The sequence below is a fragment of the Gymnogyps californianus genome, chromosome 16 (genome assembly GCF_018139145.2).
Source record: "Gymnogyps californianus isolate 813 chromosome 16, ASM1813914v2, whole genome shotgun sequence".
NCBI classification, from domain to species: Eukaryota; Metazoa; Chordata; class Aves; order Accipitriformes; family Cathartidae; genus Gymnogyps; species Gymnogyps californianus.
The window spans coordinates 7,117,027-7,140,099 of NC_059486.1; the positions used below are offsets into that span (position 1 = coordinate 7,117,027).

The window sequence follows — 23,073 nt, forward strand, 5'->3', positions numbered from 1 at the left end:
TTTCTGAAACAGCTTAATTTTAGTCCTACATTTACATTTTAAGTTAATTGAGCTCTTTTTTTTTGCTTCTGCCCTGGATATGTTCATTTCCATTTCCAGACTCTCATTTCTGTTAACCATTTGTCAGTGTACAATGTCTGTATTTTCACTGACACATCAGGGGAAGGTTTCACTCAGTTTTGTGCCTACAGCAAGGTGGTATCTTACCCCACCTTTGCTCATTATAAAGCACTTCCATTACGTCTTTCCTTTTTCTTTGTATTCATCTGAGTTAAGACCCTTCTGTTTGATTCAAACTCACTTGCAAGGTCAAAAAGTGAAGTTTCACAGCAGTTTAAATGCTCCTGCATCCTGCCTGCCCATGTTACTCTGTGGAGTAGCGAGATGATGACTAGACAAAGAAAACCATTACTTATTTTTCTGCTGGGTTTGCTCTCAGCTAGCTCAATCTCCTTAACCAGTCCACTCGTCACACCACACGTGCCAGTGCAAGGGAGGGGACTGAACCATGTGGCTGATCCATGACTGATCTCTAAAATACCCATTCCATCGGGTTGCATCCTTTGTGTGCTTTGCTTGCTGTTATGTCTTTTCTGAGATGATTGTGCTTCAGTTCTGTCTGGAGCCTTCTCTGTAGCTTTGTTCATTCTTGCGGTTCTAGATTTTTCCAGGGTTGTTGAGGTGCCTGGTCTGCACATGTGTCTGATATGCCCATCTCCATCCTTTCCTTATAGGAGAGACAAAATGCAGTATCAGGTCAGGACAGGTCTAAGATATTTTGGTTCAGGAGAAGGATTGCAGTTTGCCTTTTTCTTCATAACACAAATTGCTGTGTAGCAACAGATACTAAAACTGAAATTCTCAATTCCATATTGTGACATGGCTCAGACTTCAGTAACTCTATTAAAGGGGAAAAAACTCTGTCTTACAATTTGCCACCCCCTCCCACCCTGCCTTTGATGTGGACTTGTGTTCTACACACCAGTGGAGCTCAATACTAGCATTGCAATCTACCAAAGGGCCGCTTCTGCAAGCCTATGAATACATTTTGCAGACAGCAAGCAAGTAAAATCTACAGTCTTGTGAGAGAAGCAGGAGACAAAGGGATTGTTCTTCCCACCACTGAGGATCAGCCTTTAGGACAGATGGCAGTAACTGGTTCAGAGTGTGAAATGAGCCCGTACAGCCATCCAGGTATGAAGTCAAGATTGCTGTACTGAACTGCAAGTGCAGGTTATAAAGAATGTAATCAGCTCTGGAGGAATCTGGGCAGGATGCCATGGATAATAGCTTTCCTTTTAGGAGGGACACTATAATGATGATACGGACGTCTTGAATAGTTGTGGTCATTAATAACCCCAAGTTGACAAGAGGTCTCTTTTCCATATTATCCAAACAGCAGCATTTTCCCCCTACACTCTTAGTATGATATTGGCTTCTGGGAAAATCCAATATCTATGGTTGCAGAACACCTGTTTTAACAATGCCTTTGTTTAGTTTCTTGCTATGCCACCCAATGAAACTAACTCTTTCTCTAAAATGGTGCTCAATCTACATTGTTACAGTAGACGAAGATTATATTTATGGGGAAACTATTTCCATATATCTGAAAAGGTACTCTTATTAATGTGTCTTATACCTTTTTGAACAATAGAAACTCCTCTTCCATGGCACAAGCTGTGGGAGTTAAGACTTTTCTAAAATTGGCAGGTAGTGGGGCATGTAGACATTCTCAACGGGATAAGACAATAAAATCAGGAGAAAATAAGCGAGTTGAAAAATAGTTTGGGGGTCCAAGAACACGATGGAATTCAGAGTAGATGTTAAATTTTAAAGCTTCAGTCTTGCACGTCAACATTTTAAAATGTCAACAGTATAACAAAAATAAAGTAGATGTAAACAGTGAAATGTATTATGTTGCTTGGATCTTGGCAGTCACCTCCAATGAAATAATAGCAGGAAATCATAGAGAAAAAAATGGTGAAATCATTCTGCAGTCATTGGGTATTCATGTGAGTCTTCTGTGTTGAGATAACACTTGGGTTTATTTGTATTATAGAATGAAAGATTGCTGTTATAATTGGAAACTGTTAAAGGTTTTGTAGCTCAGGCTAAAGGTTATCCAGGCTGCTGCAGCAGATATCCTAATTCTAACAAAAGATATACAGTAAGGACAGAACGTTGTAACTGCAAGAGTAATCTAAAAATATACATAGCACAAGAATTCTGCCGTGCTAGGCACTTGTTAGAGCTGATAAGAATTGTGATTGTTGTTTTTTTCCCAAATCCTTCAAATATGTGAAGCTATATTGAAACTGAATCGCACCATTTTGAGATTTCACATATGCTCTTGTCAAGGAGTGCCTATTTTTCTTTCCTGAGTGATCTCTTTTGTGCCCGAGCCTAAATTCTCTTAAGGTTTAACCTTCTGTGCAAGTGTTCTGATTACAGGTAGTGTTAATGCTAATGAGTTATGTATGAGTGTAACAGAGGGGAATCGATTCAGGTCAGAATGTGTTTGAGAGTGGAAACAGAGCCTACAGGTACCCACATATAGTTAGATTAATTGCCATAGTGCCTGGTATGAGATCAAGATGAATGTCACTCAGACCTCTGTCAGCTAACCTGGGTGGTTGAAACTTTAGGAACATATGCAACTGAAATCCAAAATGCATTTAGCATTGCAAACTATTGTTTGCTACCAAATTAAAAATGTCGTTGTACGATCTGTTTTTGTACACCTCCTTTTGTGCATTTGTTTAACCCATTAAAATCTTCTGCCCGTCTAAAAAAAAAAAAATTCCACAGCCAGCACAGCTGGTGCTATAAGGTGCTAAGACCTAGAATTTGCACACATGTAACTTACCTCCTTGCAGGACTTAGCCAGCAATGAGTGATGCATAGTGATGTTACAACTGGCACAGAGTTCACAGCTTGCTCATTGGATCAGTCGCTTTTGAGAGGGTTATCTGTTGTTTGCCTGTAAAAATCAGCTATTTTAAACATTGACTTTTGTTCTCCACTGTAAATAAACATGAACTGGCTTCATCTCATCCGTTCTGTTTGTGTACACCAGAGCCCCTCCCTGTGTCATGCAAACTCTCAGCCTGGCTGGTGCAGCCTGGAGGATCCACCAGAAGGGAACCTCCCTGAACTTGGAGCTGAGGTGTAGTAAGGAATGGATCCACCACTATCACTGTACATAATAGCACTGAGGCACTTCAGCCTGTCTAAACTCAGCATATTTTTTCCAAAAGGAATAGTAACTTGTGTGAATGACGCCTCAGCTGGGCTTCAGGAACATCTTGTACCTGCTATGAATACTCTGCCAGCTGCTGCCAGGACTTAAGTCAATGTGAATGATCTTTGCCATTCAAGATGCTCTGAGGAGGATCAGAGCACAAGATGCAGCTTATCTTATTTTCTGCCTGGTTTTCTAGTTGGTCAAAGTCCTTTTGTACTGTTCTATACTGGGTGTTGGAGGTCTTCTCTTAATTCACTCTCCTATATTAACATCATGAGACTGGTGTGCCTTGTCGACAACTCTGTTGGTCATGGAGTGAGGTGTGTTTTTCTTTTTCTTCCTTTTGTAGATTGAAACCAAAACAGCTAGAAAGCTAAAGCTAGTAGTTCAGTAAATGCATCAGTTAATTATATTCAGGCTGCTTAACATCCAAGCTCATTGATCTATTCATTTTCCTAGATAACTTTTAAAACAGACTCTTACTGATGAGTATTTTCACATTTTAAGTGGTAAAGTTTGTGTGATATGCTCCCCCATTATCCTGAGCTTATTTAACTGGTACTGGTCACAGTGACTATAGGATCTACCCAGTTCAAGTGTCTATCAAAATATGGATGTGCAATACTGCATTTATTTTACAAACTTGTGAAGGACTACATGACTCTCCCTGTGTGTGCATGTATGAATAAGAGGCAGAGAGGATGTTTGTGACTGTGCATTGAAGTAATCAAGACCATAACATGTATAATCAGTTGTGACAATTCCTTTGCAGTTTCTGTGGGATAGGCTTGGCACACCTTTTGGGTCCTGAGTATCTTGGGGTGATCAGCAACCCAAACAGTAGGTGCCAGTTTCAGTGAGGCAAAGCTATACCTCAGGGCAATAAAAGAGCGGCCAGGGTGCAGTTGGAATCGAGCATGATGAGAAGACTGGCACGAGCCCTGGGCAGATGCCTTTGACATAACACATGTGCTTCCACGTAAATCCTACTACTCGCTACCTTTCCTTGCCAGATTTTGGTTTGAAGCTACATGGTGAGCTTTGGAAGGAGGGGGAAGCTCAGTGTTGTAAACAGAATCCCAAAATGCCACAAACAAAGGACACTGTTAAACTGATTCATGGTAGAATGTCTCAATCTGTGGTTAAGAAAAAGAAAAGGTGAAGCAAGGCTTGTGTATCCAAGCAACTGTAAAGCCTTCACTGTTGCCATGGGAGGTTTTATCAATGACGCAGTGGTTGAAATTGTCCTTTTCTTATAACTGAAGGTTGTGGTAGGAAGAAGGGGTTTTCTAGACGGAGAGCCTGTTCCTGCAGAGAATCAGCAAGGAACAGTCTGGAGCAGGCTCACACATACACAGAGACATGCACAAAGGTCTGATGAAAATAAGAATGATAGAACTCAGTTGCTTCCAAAATATAAATATGAGGCCCCCTTGAGGCTCTGCTTTTGGAATGATTTATCCTGTCACAATCAGTCTACAGGTAAAACAAATGCAATATTTGACCTGAAAAGAGAATTCACCTGCTATCTCCTGATTAATCTAATACAGCAGAAATATTTGCTGTGTCTTACAAAGCAGACTTACAAAAGCAAATCCTCAAACATGTGTACTTCATTAACGATTTTCTTCTGTAGTATACAAAACAAAAAAAGGATGCCTTGTGGGTATCATCTGATGCTGAATACTACATTAATATATTGCTGAATATATGCATGAATATGGCACTTATATGTGGCATATGGCTTCTGACAGGCAGGATTCTCATTTAGCATTACAGATGTATGGATCAGTCTCAGGTTGAGGAAAGCAGGTTTAAGAGACTATTTACCTGCATTTGTGGTTTGAAAGATGGCCACAGAAAAAGAACAAATTCCTTGCATAATATTTGATCAGGGAATAGATTTATAAATAAAAATCTGGAGTTACACTGGCTTCTCACTCCAAGAGTAAAATGTTTCAATATGTTCCCAAAAGCAGATGCCCAACAAACATCTTTGTGCAGGAAAAGGAAATATTTCCTTAAACATCCTGCAGCAAACGTGACTGATTGAGCTTCCTTTTCCCTCTGCCTGGTGCATTTCCCTTCTTTGCACAGACAGGATCTAACCAGATTTGCAGGGTATGAACTGCAGGTTACTTTCAAATTCATAACTATGAAATGGTTCGTTTAGCAGGACAAAGGCCAAGCCGGCAGACACCCTTTTTCCAGCTCAGCATGTGCATAGCAATGGGAGGGTGGCAAGGAGCTTTTGTTAATCTCAACCGAGCTGGCAAGAATGCTGCAAAATGAAGTCTTTGAAGATGTTTTTTCTTCATTTTTAAAGCAACAGTTTGTTAGAAAAGCTTGAAAATCTTGCAAAAAAAAAAAAAATCTGCAAAATATTGAAGGGCCTCCCTGGCAGTCATGTAACTTAGGCAAATTTCCCCACTAGCAATTAGCCTCTACAGTTTCCTTTAACAGCCATTTTTTTTCACAGGGTCTGTTCTGATGCATCTGTGAAAATGTTTTTCCCCAGCTTGAATGCACTTTTTAAAAAAAAATGGGTGGCAGAAAGGATTAGGGTATCAGGTCAGGTTGGGGCTGATCCAAGTTGCAGTGGGATTTTTTTTCCTTTTAGTTTAAACGTGTATGAATTGAAAGCTTAACAAAGCTTCATGCTTAGAGCTGTTCTCAAAATAGTTGGGACTCACACTCCACTTCCTAATGTGCTCACATCACAAGACCAACTGCTGCTACTTGCTCTTTTGTCTGAGGCTTCAGTGGGGAGCTGAGATGCTGCCTGCTCTGCAAGGGAGCAGTCCTTCCTCCTTCTCCAGAGGTGACCCAGCTCTCCCCCCAAAAGGTAGCCCAAGTAAAGCTTGTCCTTTGGGCACTGATGTCACACCCCATCTCCCTGAGCCCAAACAGTCCAGAGCCTTTCATAAAAAACAGTAACCCAGTTCAGGGATTGGTTTAGATGTTTTTATTTTTATGTGAAATCATAAATACAAAATAAAAACAGTAAACAAGTGCCATAGATTTCTCTTTTCATTGGGATGAGGTTCAGGCCTGATCCTGAGCACTTCCAAGTCTTAAAGTTCAGGACTAGGTCTTTGCTCTTGGAAAACGAAACATAGCAAAAACCAACTTAGACTTTTACCCTGAAGCCAGTGATGTCAGTAACAGCATTCTCTCAGGTTATTTTTTAAAGCACAGCAACAAATAAGTATACTGAAGGATGAGATTAAATATAAAAACATTTTTAAAAATGGGCCCCACTTCCTGCTAGTATTGTTGGGTGCTGCCCCACTGACCCCAGTGAAACCTTGTTACATCAGCAGCGAGTTATGTTTTTGGTAGGATGATGCTGTGTTTACTAGTATGTACACAGTTAGTGCTGGCTTCTTCCAAGAGGTCTTGTTGTGTAACTGTTTCAGATTTTGGTTATAAGAGGATCCAGCCTTGCCGTGACACAAGGCTACATATCAAGAAGTTTGGCTTGTTAAAAAAAATTTCCTTCTAAGGTGTAGGTTTCCCTCCCTCTCCCCAAGACACCAGTTTTGATTTGATTTTAAATGCTAGCGATGCATTGCCCAGAAAGATTTCATCTTTTCGTCAGAGCCCAAATCCTGCAGCACTTCTGAAGGCTCTACAGTACAGATACATGCAGGCATGTCTGTCAGTGGAGGGGTTGTTTTAGTTCTTTAATCTGAGACAAAAGAGAGCGAGGTCCAGGATTTGGGCTAATATCTGTTGACTCGTTTGCTAGACACGAGAGCTGAGTGAGGGTGTAGTGTGTCTATGGGCTGGGTGACAAATACAGTTGGACATTATCATTTAAAATAAAAATAAAGTAACGATGAAACAAATAAAGGCACCAAACCACATAACAAGCCAACTTTGGTAGATTTCTTGCAAAATATATGCATTTAAATACATTTACAGTTTACAAGGTTACACTGTTTAAAAAAAAGTTGCAGTGATGAAATACAGAATATTTCATTCTTGTACCAAAACTACATATCACATCATAACAACAATATTATAGCTTTTATTTAAATGCAGACAGTATAAGAACTGCACCTCTTATAGAACAAAACTAGTTCTAGACCTATTTCTCTCCTTTTGTGTTCTCTGATGGGCTCAGACCCTGCAATTTATGTGTTTAAAAATGAAAGCAGTTATCTTTAAAAGGGTAAATCGTGTGCTCAATATTCAACATCAAAATTTGCAGGGGCAAGGCTTTAATCTCTCATTCAGGTCTGTGTACATATTGATACCACTGGGGTTTTAAATTTGCTAAGCAAGGCGAGAACACAGTCGATGTAAATCTGCCACAAACCCACAGTTATGGTTAGTCCGTAAGTCTCGGCGTTATCAGAAAGTTGTAAGAGTTAATGCTCGGGTTAGGTGTGTGCTGTATTGCTACATGGTTGTGAGGGACCCACAAGGTCGTAGCGTTGCGCTCTGAGGAATATAAACGGCACATTTCCTCGCTAACTCTTGGCAGAAATCTCCTTATGCTGCCATGGTCTGTAACAGAATTCTGTGTTGATTTAAAAGTACAAGTAATTCGCATGGAAGAGTATCGCACCACCCCTTAACCCCTCCTTTAAAAAAAGTTTGTCTCTGCCGTGTAAAATGGAAAGGTGTATGCTAATATTCCAGGCTGTGGTGAAGTTTAGCAGGTGTTGAGCTCAGAAAATGAGAGTTATGTTGCCCAGAGCATCTTCCTTCCAGTCTGCACAGCGTTACCAGGGCAATACGGAGGAGCTGAGAGCTGTGAGATCCATGACTTCACATCTCTTGATTAGCCTGCATAAAGTCTCAGTCAAGATATTTGGTAAAATTCTTCTAGCAATTACTTTGCCTGATTTGGTAAATGAAGGAAAGCACGTGTTACAAAATTACGGTGGGGAGCCAACCAAGTGCAGGTCTAACTGAACACACAATTCAAAACTGGCAGCAAGCGGGGCTTGGCAAGAAGGCCATGAAAGCCGTCCATACCCCCAGCCATCAATATCTGGGGCAATTTTTATGTTTCCAGTCTCCTGCAGTGCAGATGAGAGGATGCAAAGGGATGCCCCACTGGAGCCAGGACATACAAAGGTCTCCTAGATCTCTGAATCTAGTCCTCCAATAATTCTGGCAATGAGTTCATATTCAAGTAAAAACAGAACAGAAGCTGATGAAGGGATGAAGAACCTCAAGGGGCCACCTAGTGTAATCTGGTTTGTACTCCACTAAACGACAGCAACTACCTGAAATCTCTTTCAAAGGTCTCAAAGACACAGACGAATGCACTTCTCTGAGGGACTGAAACAACCGAAGAAAATCAAATACCTTTCTCGAAACAGTTACTTGCCTGCGGGATTAAGGACCAAGGTTAGCGTCATGCTTTAGACAGAATCCCTAGTTTAGTTGCCCAAATAGAAGAAGAACAAAAAACCCCTAACCACTGAAAGTCCCAGCGGGAACAGCCAGATGCAGGTTTTCAGGGGAGAAAACGAAGAAGGGAAGCTTCTCCTCGGCGACAGTGCACACCCGACGGCCCGGTCCCACCAGCCAGGCGGTGCCCCGAGAGGCACCAGCAGCAAGAGCGGGCGGTAAAGTACTCACAAGTCTCTCACGGTAACGCCGGGGAAGGGCCGGGAGCTGCGGCGGGAGCCGGGCAGGCGGCGGCGGCGGCGGAGCCCGGACGGGGCGTCCCAGCAGACGCCGCCGCGGCTCGCCCGGGCTCCTCGGTTCCCCCAGCCGCCCCGGGCCGGGAAGACGCTGGTTCTGCTGCGCTGTGCGGCCGGGGAGGTCTTTGCTCGCCCCGGCACCGCGGGCGGCCAGTACCGGGTCCCCGGCGGCGCCGAGCGCGGCGCTGCCCGCAGCGGAGCGGCCAGACCCGCCGGGGTCGGGCTGGCGGGCAGCGGCGCGCTGCCCTGCCTAGGGCTGCCGCTTTACGGGGGTCCCCGTTAAGAAGAGACTCTAGGCAGGGGAGCGCTGGAGCTCACCGCAGACGCTCCCGGCGCGGTGCCCCGTGCCGGCCGGCGGAGCCCGGCAGCGCCGGCTCGCAGCCGCCTGTCCGTGTCCCCGCAGGGCCGGGGGAGCGGGGCAGCTCCGCTCAGACGTAGTTCTTCTTGTCGTACTCGCCGTTGGAGGTGGGCCGCCGCGGCGCCGAGTACTTGACGGGGAAGGAGGTCTCGTCGCGCTGGGAGCAGGAGCAGCAGCAGATGAGGCAACCCCCGAAGAGCAGCAGGGCCGTGGCCGCCCAGCCGATGTAGAGCGCGGCCCCCATCTCCCGCTTCTGGGACGGCGGCACGGTGGGGTCGTAGAAGTCGCTAATGACGATGTTGGCGAACCAGCAGAGCGGGACGAGGACCAGGACCCCGCAGAGGATGTAGATGGCCCCGCCGGCGATCACGATGCGGGACTTCATCTTGCCGGGCCGGATGCAGTTGGTGCACTGCGCGCCCACCACGGTCACCATCAGCGCCACCAGCCCCAGCAGCGCCACGATGACGGTGAGCGCCCGGCCCGCCTGCACCTCGGGCCGCAGCGCCAGGATGGAGTCGTACACCTTGCACTGCATCTGCCCCGTGCTCTGCACCACGCAGTTCATCCACAGCCCTTCCCAGATGGTCTGCGCCACCACGATGTTCACGTCGATGAAGGCCGACACCTGCCACATGGGCAGCCCGCAGGCCAGGATCACTCCCACCCAGCCCAGGATGCCCAGCCCCAGCCCCAAAATCTCCAGCGCCGCCGAAGTCATGCTGCCGCCGCTGCCCCACCAAAGCCTCCGGAGAAAGGACGGCGCGGCGGGTCTTCACCACTCGCCCCCGGGCGGCTGCCGAGCCGGCTCTGAGCCCCGCCGCCGCCGGGCAGCGCTATATGAGGAGCCGCGGGGCGCCCTCCCTCCGCCCTCCCTCCCGCCTGGCCCGGCCCTTTCCCGCGGAGGGGGGGACTCGCACGGGCACTGGTGGGCGGCAGCACCGCCCGCCGCCGGGGCAGCGCCGCGGGGCCGGGGCCGGAGGGGGAGGCGGGGGCGCGGGCGCGGCGCTGCCCCGCTGCTCGCGGCGGCCGGGGAGCTCCCGCTGGAGCCGGGGAAACGTCCCTCTGCTCGCCCCGGCACCCTGCTGCGGGAGGAGCTCGCAGGGACGCTGCCCCGCTCCCAGTTGAGCGTGGGGCTGGAGGAAGCTCGTCCCGGGTTTCGGCCGCTCGGACTCCTTCCTTTCAGCGCCGTTATCTGTGTATTTCCTATTTACTGATAAAGTCCACAGCCAGACCTTGGGAGAGGTCTTGCCGATGCAGGCACCCAGCAGTATGGACGTCCTGATTATCAGAGCCTAATTGATCATTTCCCAAAAGACTGAGCATACTGACTGACCTGCACATCTATCTCTTGCGCACTGTGACAGGCAAAAGTGTAAGCAAGCACCACCAAACGCCTTAGGAACCACCCTGAAAGTGGAAGAGCTTTGAATATGGGATCTGCACATCATCTGTCCGTACCAGTAGACAGATTCTTAATTCGGTCCCAGAAGAATTATCGCTCTTAGCTTACACCAGGCATGAAAATCTGTTTGTTTTGATACGGGAGCCAAGAGCAAGGCATTCTATTTAAAGATGTTACCACAAAGATTTCAAACTTCACTTTACTGTTTTAATTGCTCAAGTACCTTTTGAATCTTTATGGTGCGTCAATGAGTTAAGTGCCCATATCAAAAAGAGTGTATTTGCAAGAGGTTTTGTCATCAGGCCACGCAGACATTGTAATTGCTACAGTCTCTTCATGGACCACTGGCGTCTTGGATTGTTCTTGCAAAGAAACCTTGGTTCAACCCCTGCAGACCAACAGCAGCTCACAGGCCCCCCGGGCTGGCAGATGCAGCAAGCGTTTGTGGTGCGAATGCTGCTGTTACAGCTGCAGTAGAAAGAGAACAGACCTCACCAGCTGCCTCAGCACTCACAAGGCGCTGCGGTCCAGTGGCTTTCCACTGGGTGCCCTGAGAAAGGCTTGTTTTGATTTAAACTGGGATTGTTTTGGTTTATCGTAAATAAGTTTAAATGTTTTAGACAAAATTGAATGTTATGTTCACACTGACTTTTGAACCATTTGGCTAGATTTGGTTTCAGTTAGCCCAAAGTATCCTTGTAGCGTAGAGGAGATCACAGAGTTGAAAATAACACATTTCCTGCCCCTATGTAAGCGATTTTCTCTGTTGTACTGTAATTTACAGCATGTATTACGGCATGCAGAGATTTGTGATGGAAATATTAAGACTAATATGAATGCAGCATGAATGGAAAAGTTCATGTGTGAAGCAGAAGCAGCAGAAGAAATGATAAGCAAACGTTAAAGGAATCACATGCATCGACAGCTGAGGACGTGACTGATGGGTTAACACTGAGCAACACCCTGCTTACATCCTGACAGTGGCACTGATGACTCTTCTGCAGAGGACCCCAGCACTGCTAACAGGCTGATGGCAGCAAGGTTGCAGCACACTGGATGTGGACTTTCACTTCTTTTGTTTTTCCAACCAGAAGACAAACTTTAGCCACAAGACACCCCAAAAAAGAAGTAGAAGAATGTCAGCAGCTTGTGGACCGTCATACTGTGGACATGCTGACACATGACGACTGCAGCTTCCCGTTCATTATCTCTGCCTGAGGAGCTGTAAACATTTATAGCATGGAAAATGTCTTCCTAACAGAGGCTGCCTGGTAAACGGAGTTAAGAGGAGTTATCTCCTCTTCCAGCTGTGTATGAAATACATAGAGTTTACTTCAATCGTTTAAAACTGTAAATTCCAGTGTGCAAGTCCAGGAGGAATGTGTGACTGGGGCTGTGCAGTCTGTCAAACTGAGGCTGCTTACAATCACTTGGAAAAGTCCCTGGTGTCAGGGAGAGGAGAATGTGCAAAAGCACCAGCCACAGAGACAGAGATATCTCAGAGGTGAACAGGAAGAAACCCAGACCACAGGCTGAAACTGAATAACATCTGTATTTACGATGATAATAATGATTATATAGAAAACAGCACAGAAGAACAATTAAAAAAGGGGGGAGAAATGCCAGTTATCTTAGCCCATAAGCACAGGAAAGCCCCACCCTTGCCACTTGCCCGGGAGCACGGAACTCTGAATTTCCTCCGATAAATGGCCTGTGCGTGCTCCTGTGCCGGCCGGGAGGCACTCACGGGGCCTGCGCAGCTGCCCGGGTCCTTGGGCTGAGAAGGGAAACCAGCGCATTGCTTGTTTTACCTCTGCAGCCCTCACCCCACCTTCCCTTGCTACCTGTTACCGAGCAACTGATTCCTACAAATCACTTAATCCAAGGCAATTATTCCTCTGGGGAAATATATGTTTAATAATCACAGGGTAAATGAACCTTTCTGCTTAGCGGCATTTCCATTCTTGGTATTTCACCTTCGTCTGTTTCTTTTCCTTACCCCAGATGATAGTAACTTTTATCCTGGCTACTGGCAACAACCTCCATTTTTAGTTACTGTGTTCTCTGATCCTGAAAGTGAGTCTGTTGCACAGCGTACCCTTTATGAGCCCATCAGTGCAAGGTGCTCACCGGTCTGCTTACTTGACTTACTGGTAACTTGGGTGACACAGCTGCTGGGGGGACTGAGGACCCCATCAGCTTTAGCACATTGTGGCTTCTGATGGTGTTAATGTCACAACACCGGGAATTAATTTAAACTCCCAGAAATGAAAAGGTTCTAATTTCTTAAAAGGGAACACAAATCAGCATGATGTTTTACTTGGGATGTTAAGTACAGAAATTGCTACTTATAAATTAAATCCTTGCTGGTAAAGTCTGGATTCCTTTAAATTCAAAGGCATGATGTTCTTGCAGCAAAGTAACTCACTACAAAATGACCGTTACTGTCATTACATCTATTACTGCTCCAGCTATGTATTTATTAAATTATTCTAGGCGGGATACATAGGGGGGCTTTGCAGCCTGTGAAAATGGGCGGAAGTGGTATTCAAGCTGAGAACAATTGCGCAGAAACCATACTGTAGCAAGAGGGGCTTTGGGATTAGAGGTGATTGTGTTTTCACTCTTTTCCTGACATAATCAGGACAAATACCAGGCGCAGAGTTACTGGGAGGGCTGCTAAGGGAGGTCCAGGCTCTTACCAGCATTGCTTGTCCTGGTGTATGTGCCCTGTACCACAGCACAGAAGAACTGCTGTGCCCAGCCCTCCAGTCTTGCTAGGGCTTTGCTCAGCCCCGAAGCATCCCACCAGCAATGTTTAGACAGATTTGCCTTTTGGGACCTGAAATGTAGTCTGCAGAGCACGCTCGGTTTATAACTTGTGGAGTGTCCCTTACCTATGTGCTTCTGCTCCTTCTCATCCCTAAAATGTTAAGCATATAGAAGACAGAAGAAAATGACGTTTGGTATCAAGCTTATGCACAAACTTAGTATTGTTTGTGTGAATAAGACAGGGTACGAGTCAAAATGTGAATTAAAAACCCAGTGGTCTCAAGACAGCTTACTATAACTTTTGGATCAGACATAAGCAAAGGTGAAGAATCAGGAATCCTATTAGAGATAGATTTTGTACCATATCTTGTCTTCTAATTAGTGCTGAAATAAAGGCAAGGAGATTTCCAAATACAGAGGTGTTAGGCAGGGGCTGTTCTTTATTTAGGAAGCTTGAGTTTTCTCAGTGAAGATTACTGCTTTCTGAATTGTCCTTTAAAATGCAACTGTTTTTTCCCAAGGGAAGAGATTTAGTTGGCGCTTGAGTGCACATACCGTCTTCCACAGTAAGATAGGCCTCCATGAAGTTCCTGCATGTCAGCAGTGCCAACGTGTCTTCAGACCAGTGTGACACATCAGAAGACTGGCACGTAGGAATGAGTCCTTGTTAAATGAGCAGGTTATTGCAAAATGAAAGTGCACAATTTCACCATAGGATTTATCTTAAGATCATTTCTTTTGGAAACAAGCTGAAGCGGTTAACATGAAATTGTCACTTCCTCTCTTAGTTCATCTTTTGAACAAAGAGAAGCAATGATTTAAAAACCACATCAGAATTTTGCAAGGGGGACCAGTAATGCTCTATGACTGGTGCTAATGATGTAGGATCCAACACCTTTTTTAGTACAAGTGTTGCTACTGCCCTTCAGGATTGAGAAATGGATGCCCACGCTACTCTTCCCCCTCAGTGGCAATGTGACAAGACTCGTGTAAAAGAAAGGAAGGAAACACATATATGTGGTTGGAAAAACAGTGAAAGAGGTTACAAATCTCCTTCCAGCCTTCATATATTTGCTGCTGTATATCTCTTTCCAAACAAAGTTGCCCTAGCCCCGTATCAGTCTCTGCACTTTACACACACCCTCTGCCTGGGCTTTTTTTTGTGAACTGCCCACTGGCACTGCCAGGGAGCCAGGAGCAGGGGGTTCTGGCTGGGCTACACATGGTGGGAATACTGAGACAGTGTTATGAGCGCTTTCCTCACATAATGAGGAAATTAATTGTGCTAAACCATCATTAGAACGGAGTTCCACACCTCCCTGCTGGAATTCCTCTACACACAAACCTCTGGATCAGCATTTGAAACTTCCCCTTGGTTGGAATTGATCTTCATGTCTCTGTGTCTTACTAAAGCACACCCCTGACTGGAACATTTCCAGTCACCGCTGTCAGGACCGGCTGGGCTGCACTGGTGAGCTTCTGTGCACCTAACTCTTCAGCACCTTGTTTTCTGAATTTGGCTTTCGAGAGGATACTGTGGTGTCACTGGACGGCCATAACCCTGTGTTAACGGCATTTCAGGGCAGTTGATATGGTGAATGATGGCCCTTTCCCAAAGGGCCCTTAGAATGTCCCATCTGTAGATGAGCATCTCAACAGCCTGATCATCCCACTTGCCAAGAGATCACACTGAATACATGCTTAGGCCATGTCACTTCAAATACTTCTCTTTAATGCTATGGACAGGTCTTGAGAATGTATTAAAGCTTGGACAGGCGGGGGCGGGGGCGGGAAGCTATAGGAAATATACATTGTTCCATGCCTAAAGGTCCATTCTATGTCGTGTTTCCTATCAGGAGAACTGTAGTTTAATTTTGTCCTCCTCCAAAGTTAGCCTCCTTCCACAGATTGTGGTGTACCAGGATCCTGGTAGATCTCTTTCCCATGTAATTGTTGGGAAATCACATCAGATGTCATTTTGTAAAGAACAGCGTCAGCAAGGACAAATGCCATTGTTTTAAATATACATTGCAGATGTTGAAAGTAATTAGTAAAGACATGACCATGAAGTTATTGAAAACTGTTCTGGGCTAGCGATAGGAGATGTACTACATTTATATAGTGCCCCAGGAAATTTGCGTTCCTGAGAACACGTGAGAGGTTTGGGACACTCCTCTGATTATGAGAGTGATTAATTCTCAGCACTGCTCTCCCTATTCTTAATGAGATATGTCTGAGACAAGCCCTGTCTTTGGGAAGAGCATGCGTCCGTTTTGTCAATCCTGATTCCCTTAAACATGAAGTTGGTTTCCAGTAAGAGAAAAGGATGGCTGTTATTGGTGAAAAGATGTAAAATGTCTCTTATTCCAGAGAAAATTTTTAGGTTCTTCTTATTGCTTCTTCATTGCCATAATTAGCATCTTGAAAAGGTGGGCTTGTGCGTGCTTGTAAATGCAAAAGAACCACTTCTATTCCTCTGAGACTGCTATAATTCAACCATAATCTTCATTTCCTGTAGTGCATCACTAAAAATGTGTTTTGAGTTTTTTTTTGCAGCAAGGGAAAATACTTATCTGTTGCAGATTTTCTTATGGATTACTAAATAACTTGTGAAGTAGCTTGTGTCAACAAATCCTGGTGCATCCACAGATACTGGCTTCCTGTTTGTACACTACCAGAGCTCCAGCTCTGAGCTGCACACTTCAAAATGGCTCAGCAGTGAGACCAGCTTTCAGTGGACCTGACATTTCTGATTCCCGATGCAGCATGTCTGCAAAAACACAGAAAATTTGAGATGTTAGAATGATTCACCCCATTAGTGATTCCATAGATAAAGCACTACACAGAAGAGTATTTTGATCAAATCACCAGTTTACCAAATACCAACAGAGAATGGGAAGTTTGCCCTTAAATTTCTGTCTATCACTGCACCCAAATACTAAAAATTAGCCCAGGGAATATCTAAATTACTGTGTGCAACATTCACACTTGTTACGTTCAAAGTACTTTTTTCTCTGGTAATCCTTTAAAAGAGGATGTCACCCACAATGTGCAGCTCTTACATATTTATTTCTAAAAGATTTGGTCCTGGAGCCATGTACTGTAATTTAGCAAAGAATACACAAATATTCTGAATCAAACACAAACTTAAATCTTATGGAAATGAAAAGGATTTATGCATGTGCTTAAGAATAAGATGTTTAATCAGGACTTGAGTAATTTTATCTCCAGGGAAGATTGGGAGAGTTCAAGATACTCAGTGTCTTACACTAGTGGGACAATATCTCCATGAATTGCTCTTACAGTGCAGCCATTACAGCAATCACACATAATTTTAGGCTCAAATTCCAAATATTCAGCTATGTGAGGAACAGACTAAATTGAAAGAAAATCAAGTTAAAAGGGGTCTCATAACTGAAAAGAGACTGTTTTATTTTGTCTAAGCAGCATATCTTCTATTTTTTTTTAAATTTAATAGCAATAATGCCAAGGAACATGGGGTTGTTTCATCTATCAAAACTTAATTTAGTTTTCAGTTATATGGTGGTATTTATTTTATTATAATCAGTATCATACCATTTTCTCTGTTAAGGAGCAGAACAAAAGATACATAACATCTTTTGCTGAATGGCTGAGGTATTTCTAACTTGCTAAGATGTGACTCCACACATAGGTAAGATTTGAATTCAAGGAAGGACTCTAATTATGCTTTTGATAATGTAAACCTAGATGTATCAGGAACTTTTATAAAAGGCATTTGAGCTTCCAAGGGAAGAATAAAACAAAATTCTTTCGGCACTAATAATTATGGGAATGAGTGATTCACAGTCAGACTGCTGTTCACTGCATTAACATTTCTAGGCTATTTAACCATTTAGGAGGAATAGTGTTCTTCAATACAACGATTTCTTCTGTTTGCACCTCTGCTAATACCAGTGTGAGAAATAACAAATATGCAGTATGTCTTCTGTGGGCATGCATTCTCTGTAGGTTTCTGCAATGCAGCATTCCTCAGTTACATGCACCAAATAGTTCCAGTTCTGCTGCTCGGTGATCCTGCATACTGCGGTTGCATAACAAGTCTCATAACAGGTTTCAAAAGTAACAAAAGTACATTTTCACCAAGTGCGTAATGCACTGTAAAACTCATTGTCACAGGATGCTCTTTAATGCCAAAAGTTGAGATGGGTTCAAAAAGCAACAAGAAAAATTCATGGAAGAGAAAACTATCAGATAAAACTTCTGGCTCAGGAAGCTGCTGAGCTCCAGATTGCCGGAAGCTGGGAGGATACACAGACACGGTGCTACTTTTATCTTTTCCTAAGCATCTGCTACTGGGCACTGCAGAGGTAGGGCACTGGCCGGAATTGTCCTTTGCTCTTACCCAAAGTGCCCTTCCTTATGTTACTTTCTGGCATAATGGGGCTGTTTTGGGAGGATTGTGACTTCCTTGAACATTTTGTGTGACAGTTGGTCGGCCATCTGATTCAGCCATGACTTGGGAAAATTATTGGTATGCCTCAATAATGAGGCATTTGAAATTTCTGGAGAATGTTTCACTCATTGCAGTAAATCCTGCCAAAGGAAAGGAGTGACAATCATGGGAAAGCACTAACTTCCACTAGACTCTGTGTTGGTGCCAGTCTGTAGTTTGGCATGGTCCGTGCTAATCTCTTATAATTTCTTCAAGTGCTAAATAGTAATTTGTAATAGCAGTGTATGTGTGTAAAATATTGTGTGCATCATAGTGTTCTAATTTAGTGAAAGAAAGAAAAATTGCCACTGTTGTTCTTTTGGTGATAGTACAAAACACCTGTATGGATATCCATGGAATAATTTAAAATAAGACCTTAATTTCTAAAGAAGACTGAAATGCCATCTTTTAACTCCTCCAAGAAGGTAGTGTATAACAGTACTTTGTGTTATAACGTTACACTTTGTCCTAGGAAACGGAACTTGGTTGCGCTTTCATTGGCTTTTATCTTGTTCTTACTCAGATCACATCAATACTCAGTTGATAATATGAGCACAATGTGAATTAGCAAATAATGCCAGTCTGCCTTCAGCAGCATTTGTTTCACTTCCACTTTTTCCTGTTGTGAGCTGCAACCCTGTTTGCTTAATGGATGGAAATACAGACAAAACAGAAATGTGTTTCTTGGTATTCAGAATTGTAAGTCAAAAGATTTGCTGCTAGGTCGCACAAACAAACTGCCCTCTGCAAAATGTTTGGATGGATTACTAGGAACTTTCCTGAACCCAGTTCTTGCAGTTGGAAGGTTGGAAAAAGCCTTCCCTCAGCTTCTGCTGATACTCTGTTTTAATCTCATCAGTGTTGTATTGAGTGTTTGAGCTATGTAACACTGTTCCACCATGAGAAAGTGACCTGGTTCTGTAATCTGACTGCAGGTATCATTTACACTCCAGGTTTATGTCTGCTGGAGTCCCTGATACCTGAGAGAACTTGCCAGTGAGAATCCCACTCGCGCCTTCAGTGGTGATACCAACCAAGGCAGAATGGCTCTCACTTAACCAGAGGGAATGCTGTGATGAGAGAGCAGATAGCAATAGTGTAGGTAAAATGAGTACATCGGGGTTTTTGCACAATGTTTGGGAGAGAAATTTGCTTCACGTGTGGACGAGCAGCTGAAAACCAAACAGGCTTATATTACATACTGCATTACAGTCAAACAGCACAAAGTTTAAGGTAGATTTCCCCCCGGCTATCACACAGATTTTCCACTGTGAGGAGTATCACTAAAACCTGCTGTAAGTGGAGGCAGTCTCAAAGCTCAGTGGTATTTGGGTAGGAAATGGGAATCAAACAATTCGAGAAGGGGATATTTTAAGCAGAATGGGCTCTGACTGTGTTTCATTCTCGAAGATTAGCTCATGTGCGTAGCTCCAGACCGAGACTGTTTGTACAAAACGGATGCCCAAAGTGTGCTGCTGGCGGAATGAGAAGTTGGGGTAGTAAGACAGACTTGTATCATTTCAAAGTCGTTACCACGTAGCACTGGCTACCATGTCGTGTAGCTGGAGTGCAGTGACCTCCGTGACGGGTGGCTCTGTCAGATGAGTCTTTCTCCCGCGTTTTTTATTTTGGGAAGTCAGCAGGATCAGGAGATGCTCCGTATTTTGGAGCAGGGCACTCAGGGCCGAGGCAGGAGGAGGTCAGCTCCGGCTGCTGGGTGCAGAATCCCCGGGGACATCAGCAGGCTGCAGTGCGGTGGCACCGCTCCCTCCTGAGGGAATGAGGAGCCAGCGAGTGTGAAGCGTTTTAGGAAACCGCGGAGCGGCTGCTTGGGACCCGGGATCCCTGGGGAGGGGAGGCGCTCGCCCTTCCCGGCACGGCGGGTTTCCAGCCCGTCCCACCGGGACCACGCCAGCTGTTAGTAATCCAGCTACGGGATGGCGCGGGAGAAAAGCACCCGCCGCTGAGCCGTTCCCCCTCCCGACGGCCCAGTGACGGACCCACGCGTGTGGTCACGGCTCCCACACCGCGTCCCGCCATCCCGACCGGGACGGCGCCCCTGCGAGGGGGGTGGGAGGGAGGTCGCCATGGCAACGCCCCGCCACCCGCCCGCGCGGCACGGGCCGGCTTCCCCGCACTGCCACTCAGGCAAGCGGGCGGGGTGGGGGAGACGCTCTATCCCTCCTCTCGCTCGTCCCGGAGCCGTGCCTCGTTGCTATCCTGGGAAGCGGCCTAGACCATAGAGTCGTGCGGAAGGTAGGTAGGCGCTCGGCCGCGGTGGCGTGTGGGATGCGGGAGGGCTCCGCCGGGGGAGGTAGCAGATCGCGGCCTGGCAGCCAGGCACCGGCGGAAGCGGCCGCAGGCTCAGGTAAGCGCCGGGGGGCCGGGCCGCGTCCTCCAGCCGGTGGGTGGGCGCCTCCGCCCCGCCTGGCCAGTGCCCGCGCCCCGCAGCCCCGCGGACGAGCCCGGCCCTCCCCGGCCTGCAGCGGCCAGCGGGGCGGCGGTACGGGCTCGGGCCCGGCCCCGGTCTCGGCCCTGTCCCCGGAGCTCGCCCGCGGCGGCGTGTACTCCGTGCACAGGCCCAGCGGTCTGGCTCCGGCCTCCCTCCTCTGCCCGGGGCGAGATTTTTGAAGCTGATACATGAGGAGGGGAGAAGCGTATCGGGGCAGAACCCACGAAACCACGCAGTCGGGTCGTGGGCCGTTTTACGCACACATTTATTTGTTTTTAAAGCAAGGCATGCATTACTTTTGAGATGTGGACAAGGCCTGTGTGCTGCTGCGGTCTGCCCGACATAATGGAGCAGGCGATGCGGGGCGAGGATGGAACAGGAAGTTCTGTCTCCACTGGGCATTCCTCAGATGTTTTTAAAATTGCAACACCAAGCGTGGCCAACTGCTAGGAAGCAGGGGCTGCTGCAGGAGAAATGCAGAGCCCACCGCTAGACAGAACGACGTATACCTGATTTGGCAACAGACAGAACAAGTGCTTTACCTTTTTTTTTTTTTTTTTTGGTCTTAAATTATTGTTCACATGCAGGTTAGAGACTGCATGGTATCATGGGACTTAAGCATGTTTTGGAAGTGATTTAAAGTACTAACTTATCACTATTTGCTGTGCATTGCCAGTATGTACACAATTATAGTTAAGTTTTGTGGGTGTGAGGCAGAGCTGCCTATTTCCTGATGAGTGATCATGGCTAATATGTTTAGCATTTTAATTTAAAAAAAGCCCCTGCTTTTCACGTTCACAGGTCTGTTTTACAGTGTTTTTCTCTGATACAGTAACTCTGGAAAAATACTGTCAAAAGCTGCTTGCATAGGAAGCACATAATCACTAAAACTGATCATTAATGTGAACGGTATCATTGCCTCCTTTGTGCTTTTTAAGTGACTGTATTCATTGAAATAACAATAAGAAAGGAAGTTGTCTAGAATAATATGTTAATATTGAAATGGAACTTTAAATAAAATATTTAGGATTAGCGCTCTAGATTCACGTATTGCTTTTTCTAGACCTTTTCCTTTTAAGAACTGTGCTCATACATGGTTCTTCTCTCTTACTTACTTAGTCCTTGCCTCCCTTTGCTGTGCATATGTGTGCTGTTAAGTCATAGAAATGTTACGAGTTTTGATGAACAGCAATGCATTCCCAGTAGTAATCTATATGGTGTGTCATTGGTTCAAATACATTACCAAAACAAAGTTTGTAAAACTTAGGAACATTGAATACTAATTCAAAGACAAAGCAGTGGCATACACTTAGTTTGGTCTACCTGCAAGTGCCATAGCTGGGTTGTTGCATTTGCTGTTAAATTCTGTATTTGATGGAAGTGATACAGTCATTTTTCTGAATAAGAGTAATGCAGAAATGTATTCAGTTGTTAATGTGTAAAAGAGGATTCCTTCAATTGGTAACATCTGTTTCTAACGAGGAAAATGGAATCTTCTGGGATTGTTGATATAGAGGGAGTGATGCTTCTCCCTGGGACCTTCTGGGAGGGGGTTTCCAATTGCAGAGGTGAGGATGTGCTATGAACAAAGCATGACACAGAGAACAGGCTCTGCTGGACCTGCTGTTGTTTGATAGAATTGGGTGATTCATACAGCTTGGATAGCGTAAGCTACCCAAAAAAAAAAGTTAACTGCTTTGTATTTGAATACCCCTATATCCAGTTTGGAATACAGTGAGGAAACTTTTAATTTTCACAAAACTTCCTTGTTTCTCTGTATGCAAGACACTTGGAGAAGTTGTAGATTTTTAAAAAAATTATTTATTTATGTGCCTCAGTACTTGACTCTGACATTTCTATGTGGGTTTTTATAGTTCTTTTTGTGAGAAACCACAAATATTGGTATTTTACTGACATATTCTTGGTGTTTCTCTGTTTGCTTTAAGTCTCAAAATGTGACTTCAGAATGCCAATGCTGTTGAGACCATTTCCAGCACTTGGAAACCTACTTAAGTCTTTACTGCTTTCTGTGGTTCCTTATGTAACTCTGATAAATACTTTTAAAGAAGTATTTAACAAGTTAATAATCTCAGATGGAAAGAAAGAGGCCTCATTTGATAAATCAGGAGGGCTATTCTGCTTGTAGAGGTGGTTGTTAAGGTCACTCTAAAGTGATTATTAAAAAATGTTGTTTAATATCCTTATATGGAAACACTCTTTGTACATTTTTCATAGCTTTTTCTTTGTGCTAGTTCCTATTAAGAAGCTCCCAGTCTGCCTGTTCCTAACGGTTTACTTCTTGCATCCTGACAGGAACAAAGGAAATGACCCATTTTCCTTCCCCCCTCTCTCACTGGAATATTGTTCTTAGCAGAAGATGGTAGGATGGCATGTTCCAGGCCTCTGTATTTGTAGAGGAGGCAATCATAACTGAACTTAGCAGTAATCTGCTCCCTTCGATTGCCGCACATTGTTTAGGATAGGAATTTGTTGGGATCCAAAATGAAACTTTGTTACGTTATCCACTGTTCAAAAACTGATTTGGACATTCCTATACTGTAGCATAGTGTCCCTTTTTTCTGCTAGACCTGCTAAATTGGGCCCACTATTATTTACAAAGAAAGTTTCACTGCTTTTTGCAAGTTAGTACAATTGCATCTTATCTATTCCTTTCTCTTTGAAATATTTTGCATGTGCTGCTT

The 23,073-nt window shown here is 44.9% G+C and overlaps 2 protein-coding genes across 2 annotated transcripts in view; one reads left to right on the forward strand and one right to left on the reverse strand.

The window, feature by feature from the left end:
* Positions 1-8,955: 8,955 nt before the first annotated feature.
* Positions 8,956-10,038, reverse strand: CLDN5 (claudin 5). Its single transcript, XM_050906720.1, has one exon. The coding sequence runs from the start codon at positions 9,987-9,989 to the stop codon at positions 9,339-9,341; it is 651 nt and encodes a 216-aa protein (XP_050762677.1). The 5' UTR covers positions 9,990-10,038; the 3' UTR covers positions 8,956-9,338.
* Positions 10,039-20,226: 10,188 nt separating this feature from the next.
* LOC127023061 (septin-2) overlaps positions 20,227-23,073 on the forward strand; it is a 40,410-nt gene continuing 37,563 nt past the window's right edge. The window contains exon 1 of the mRNA XM_050906954.1: positions 20,227-20,287. The gene's annotated coding sequence lies outside the window, so the exon portion shown is untranslated. The remainder of the gene's footprint in view (positions 20,288-23,073) is intronic.

Coding starts and splice junctions, on each gene's coding strand:
- CLDN5 (XM_050906720.1), bottom strand. CDS start 9,989: ATGACTTCGGCGGCGCTGGAGATTTTGGGGCTGGGGCTGGGCATCCTG.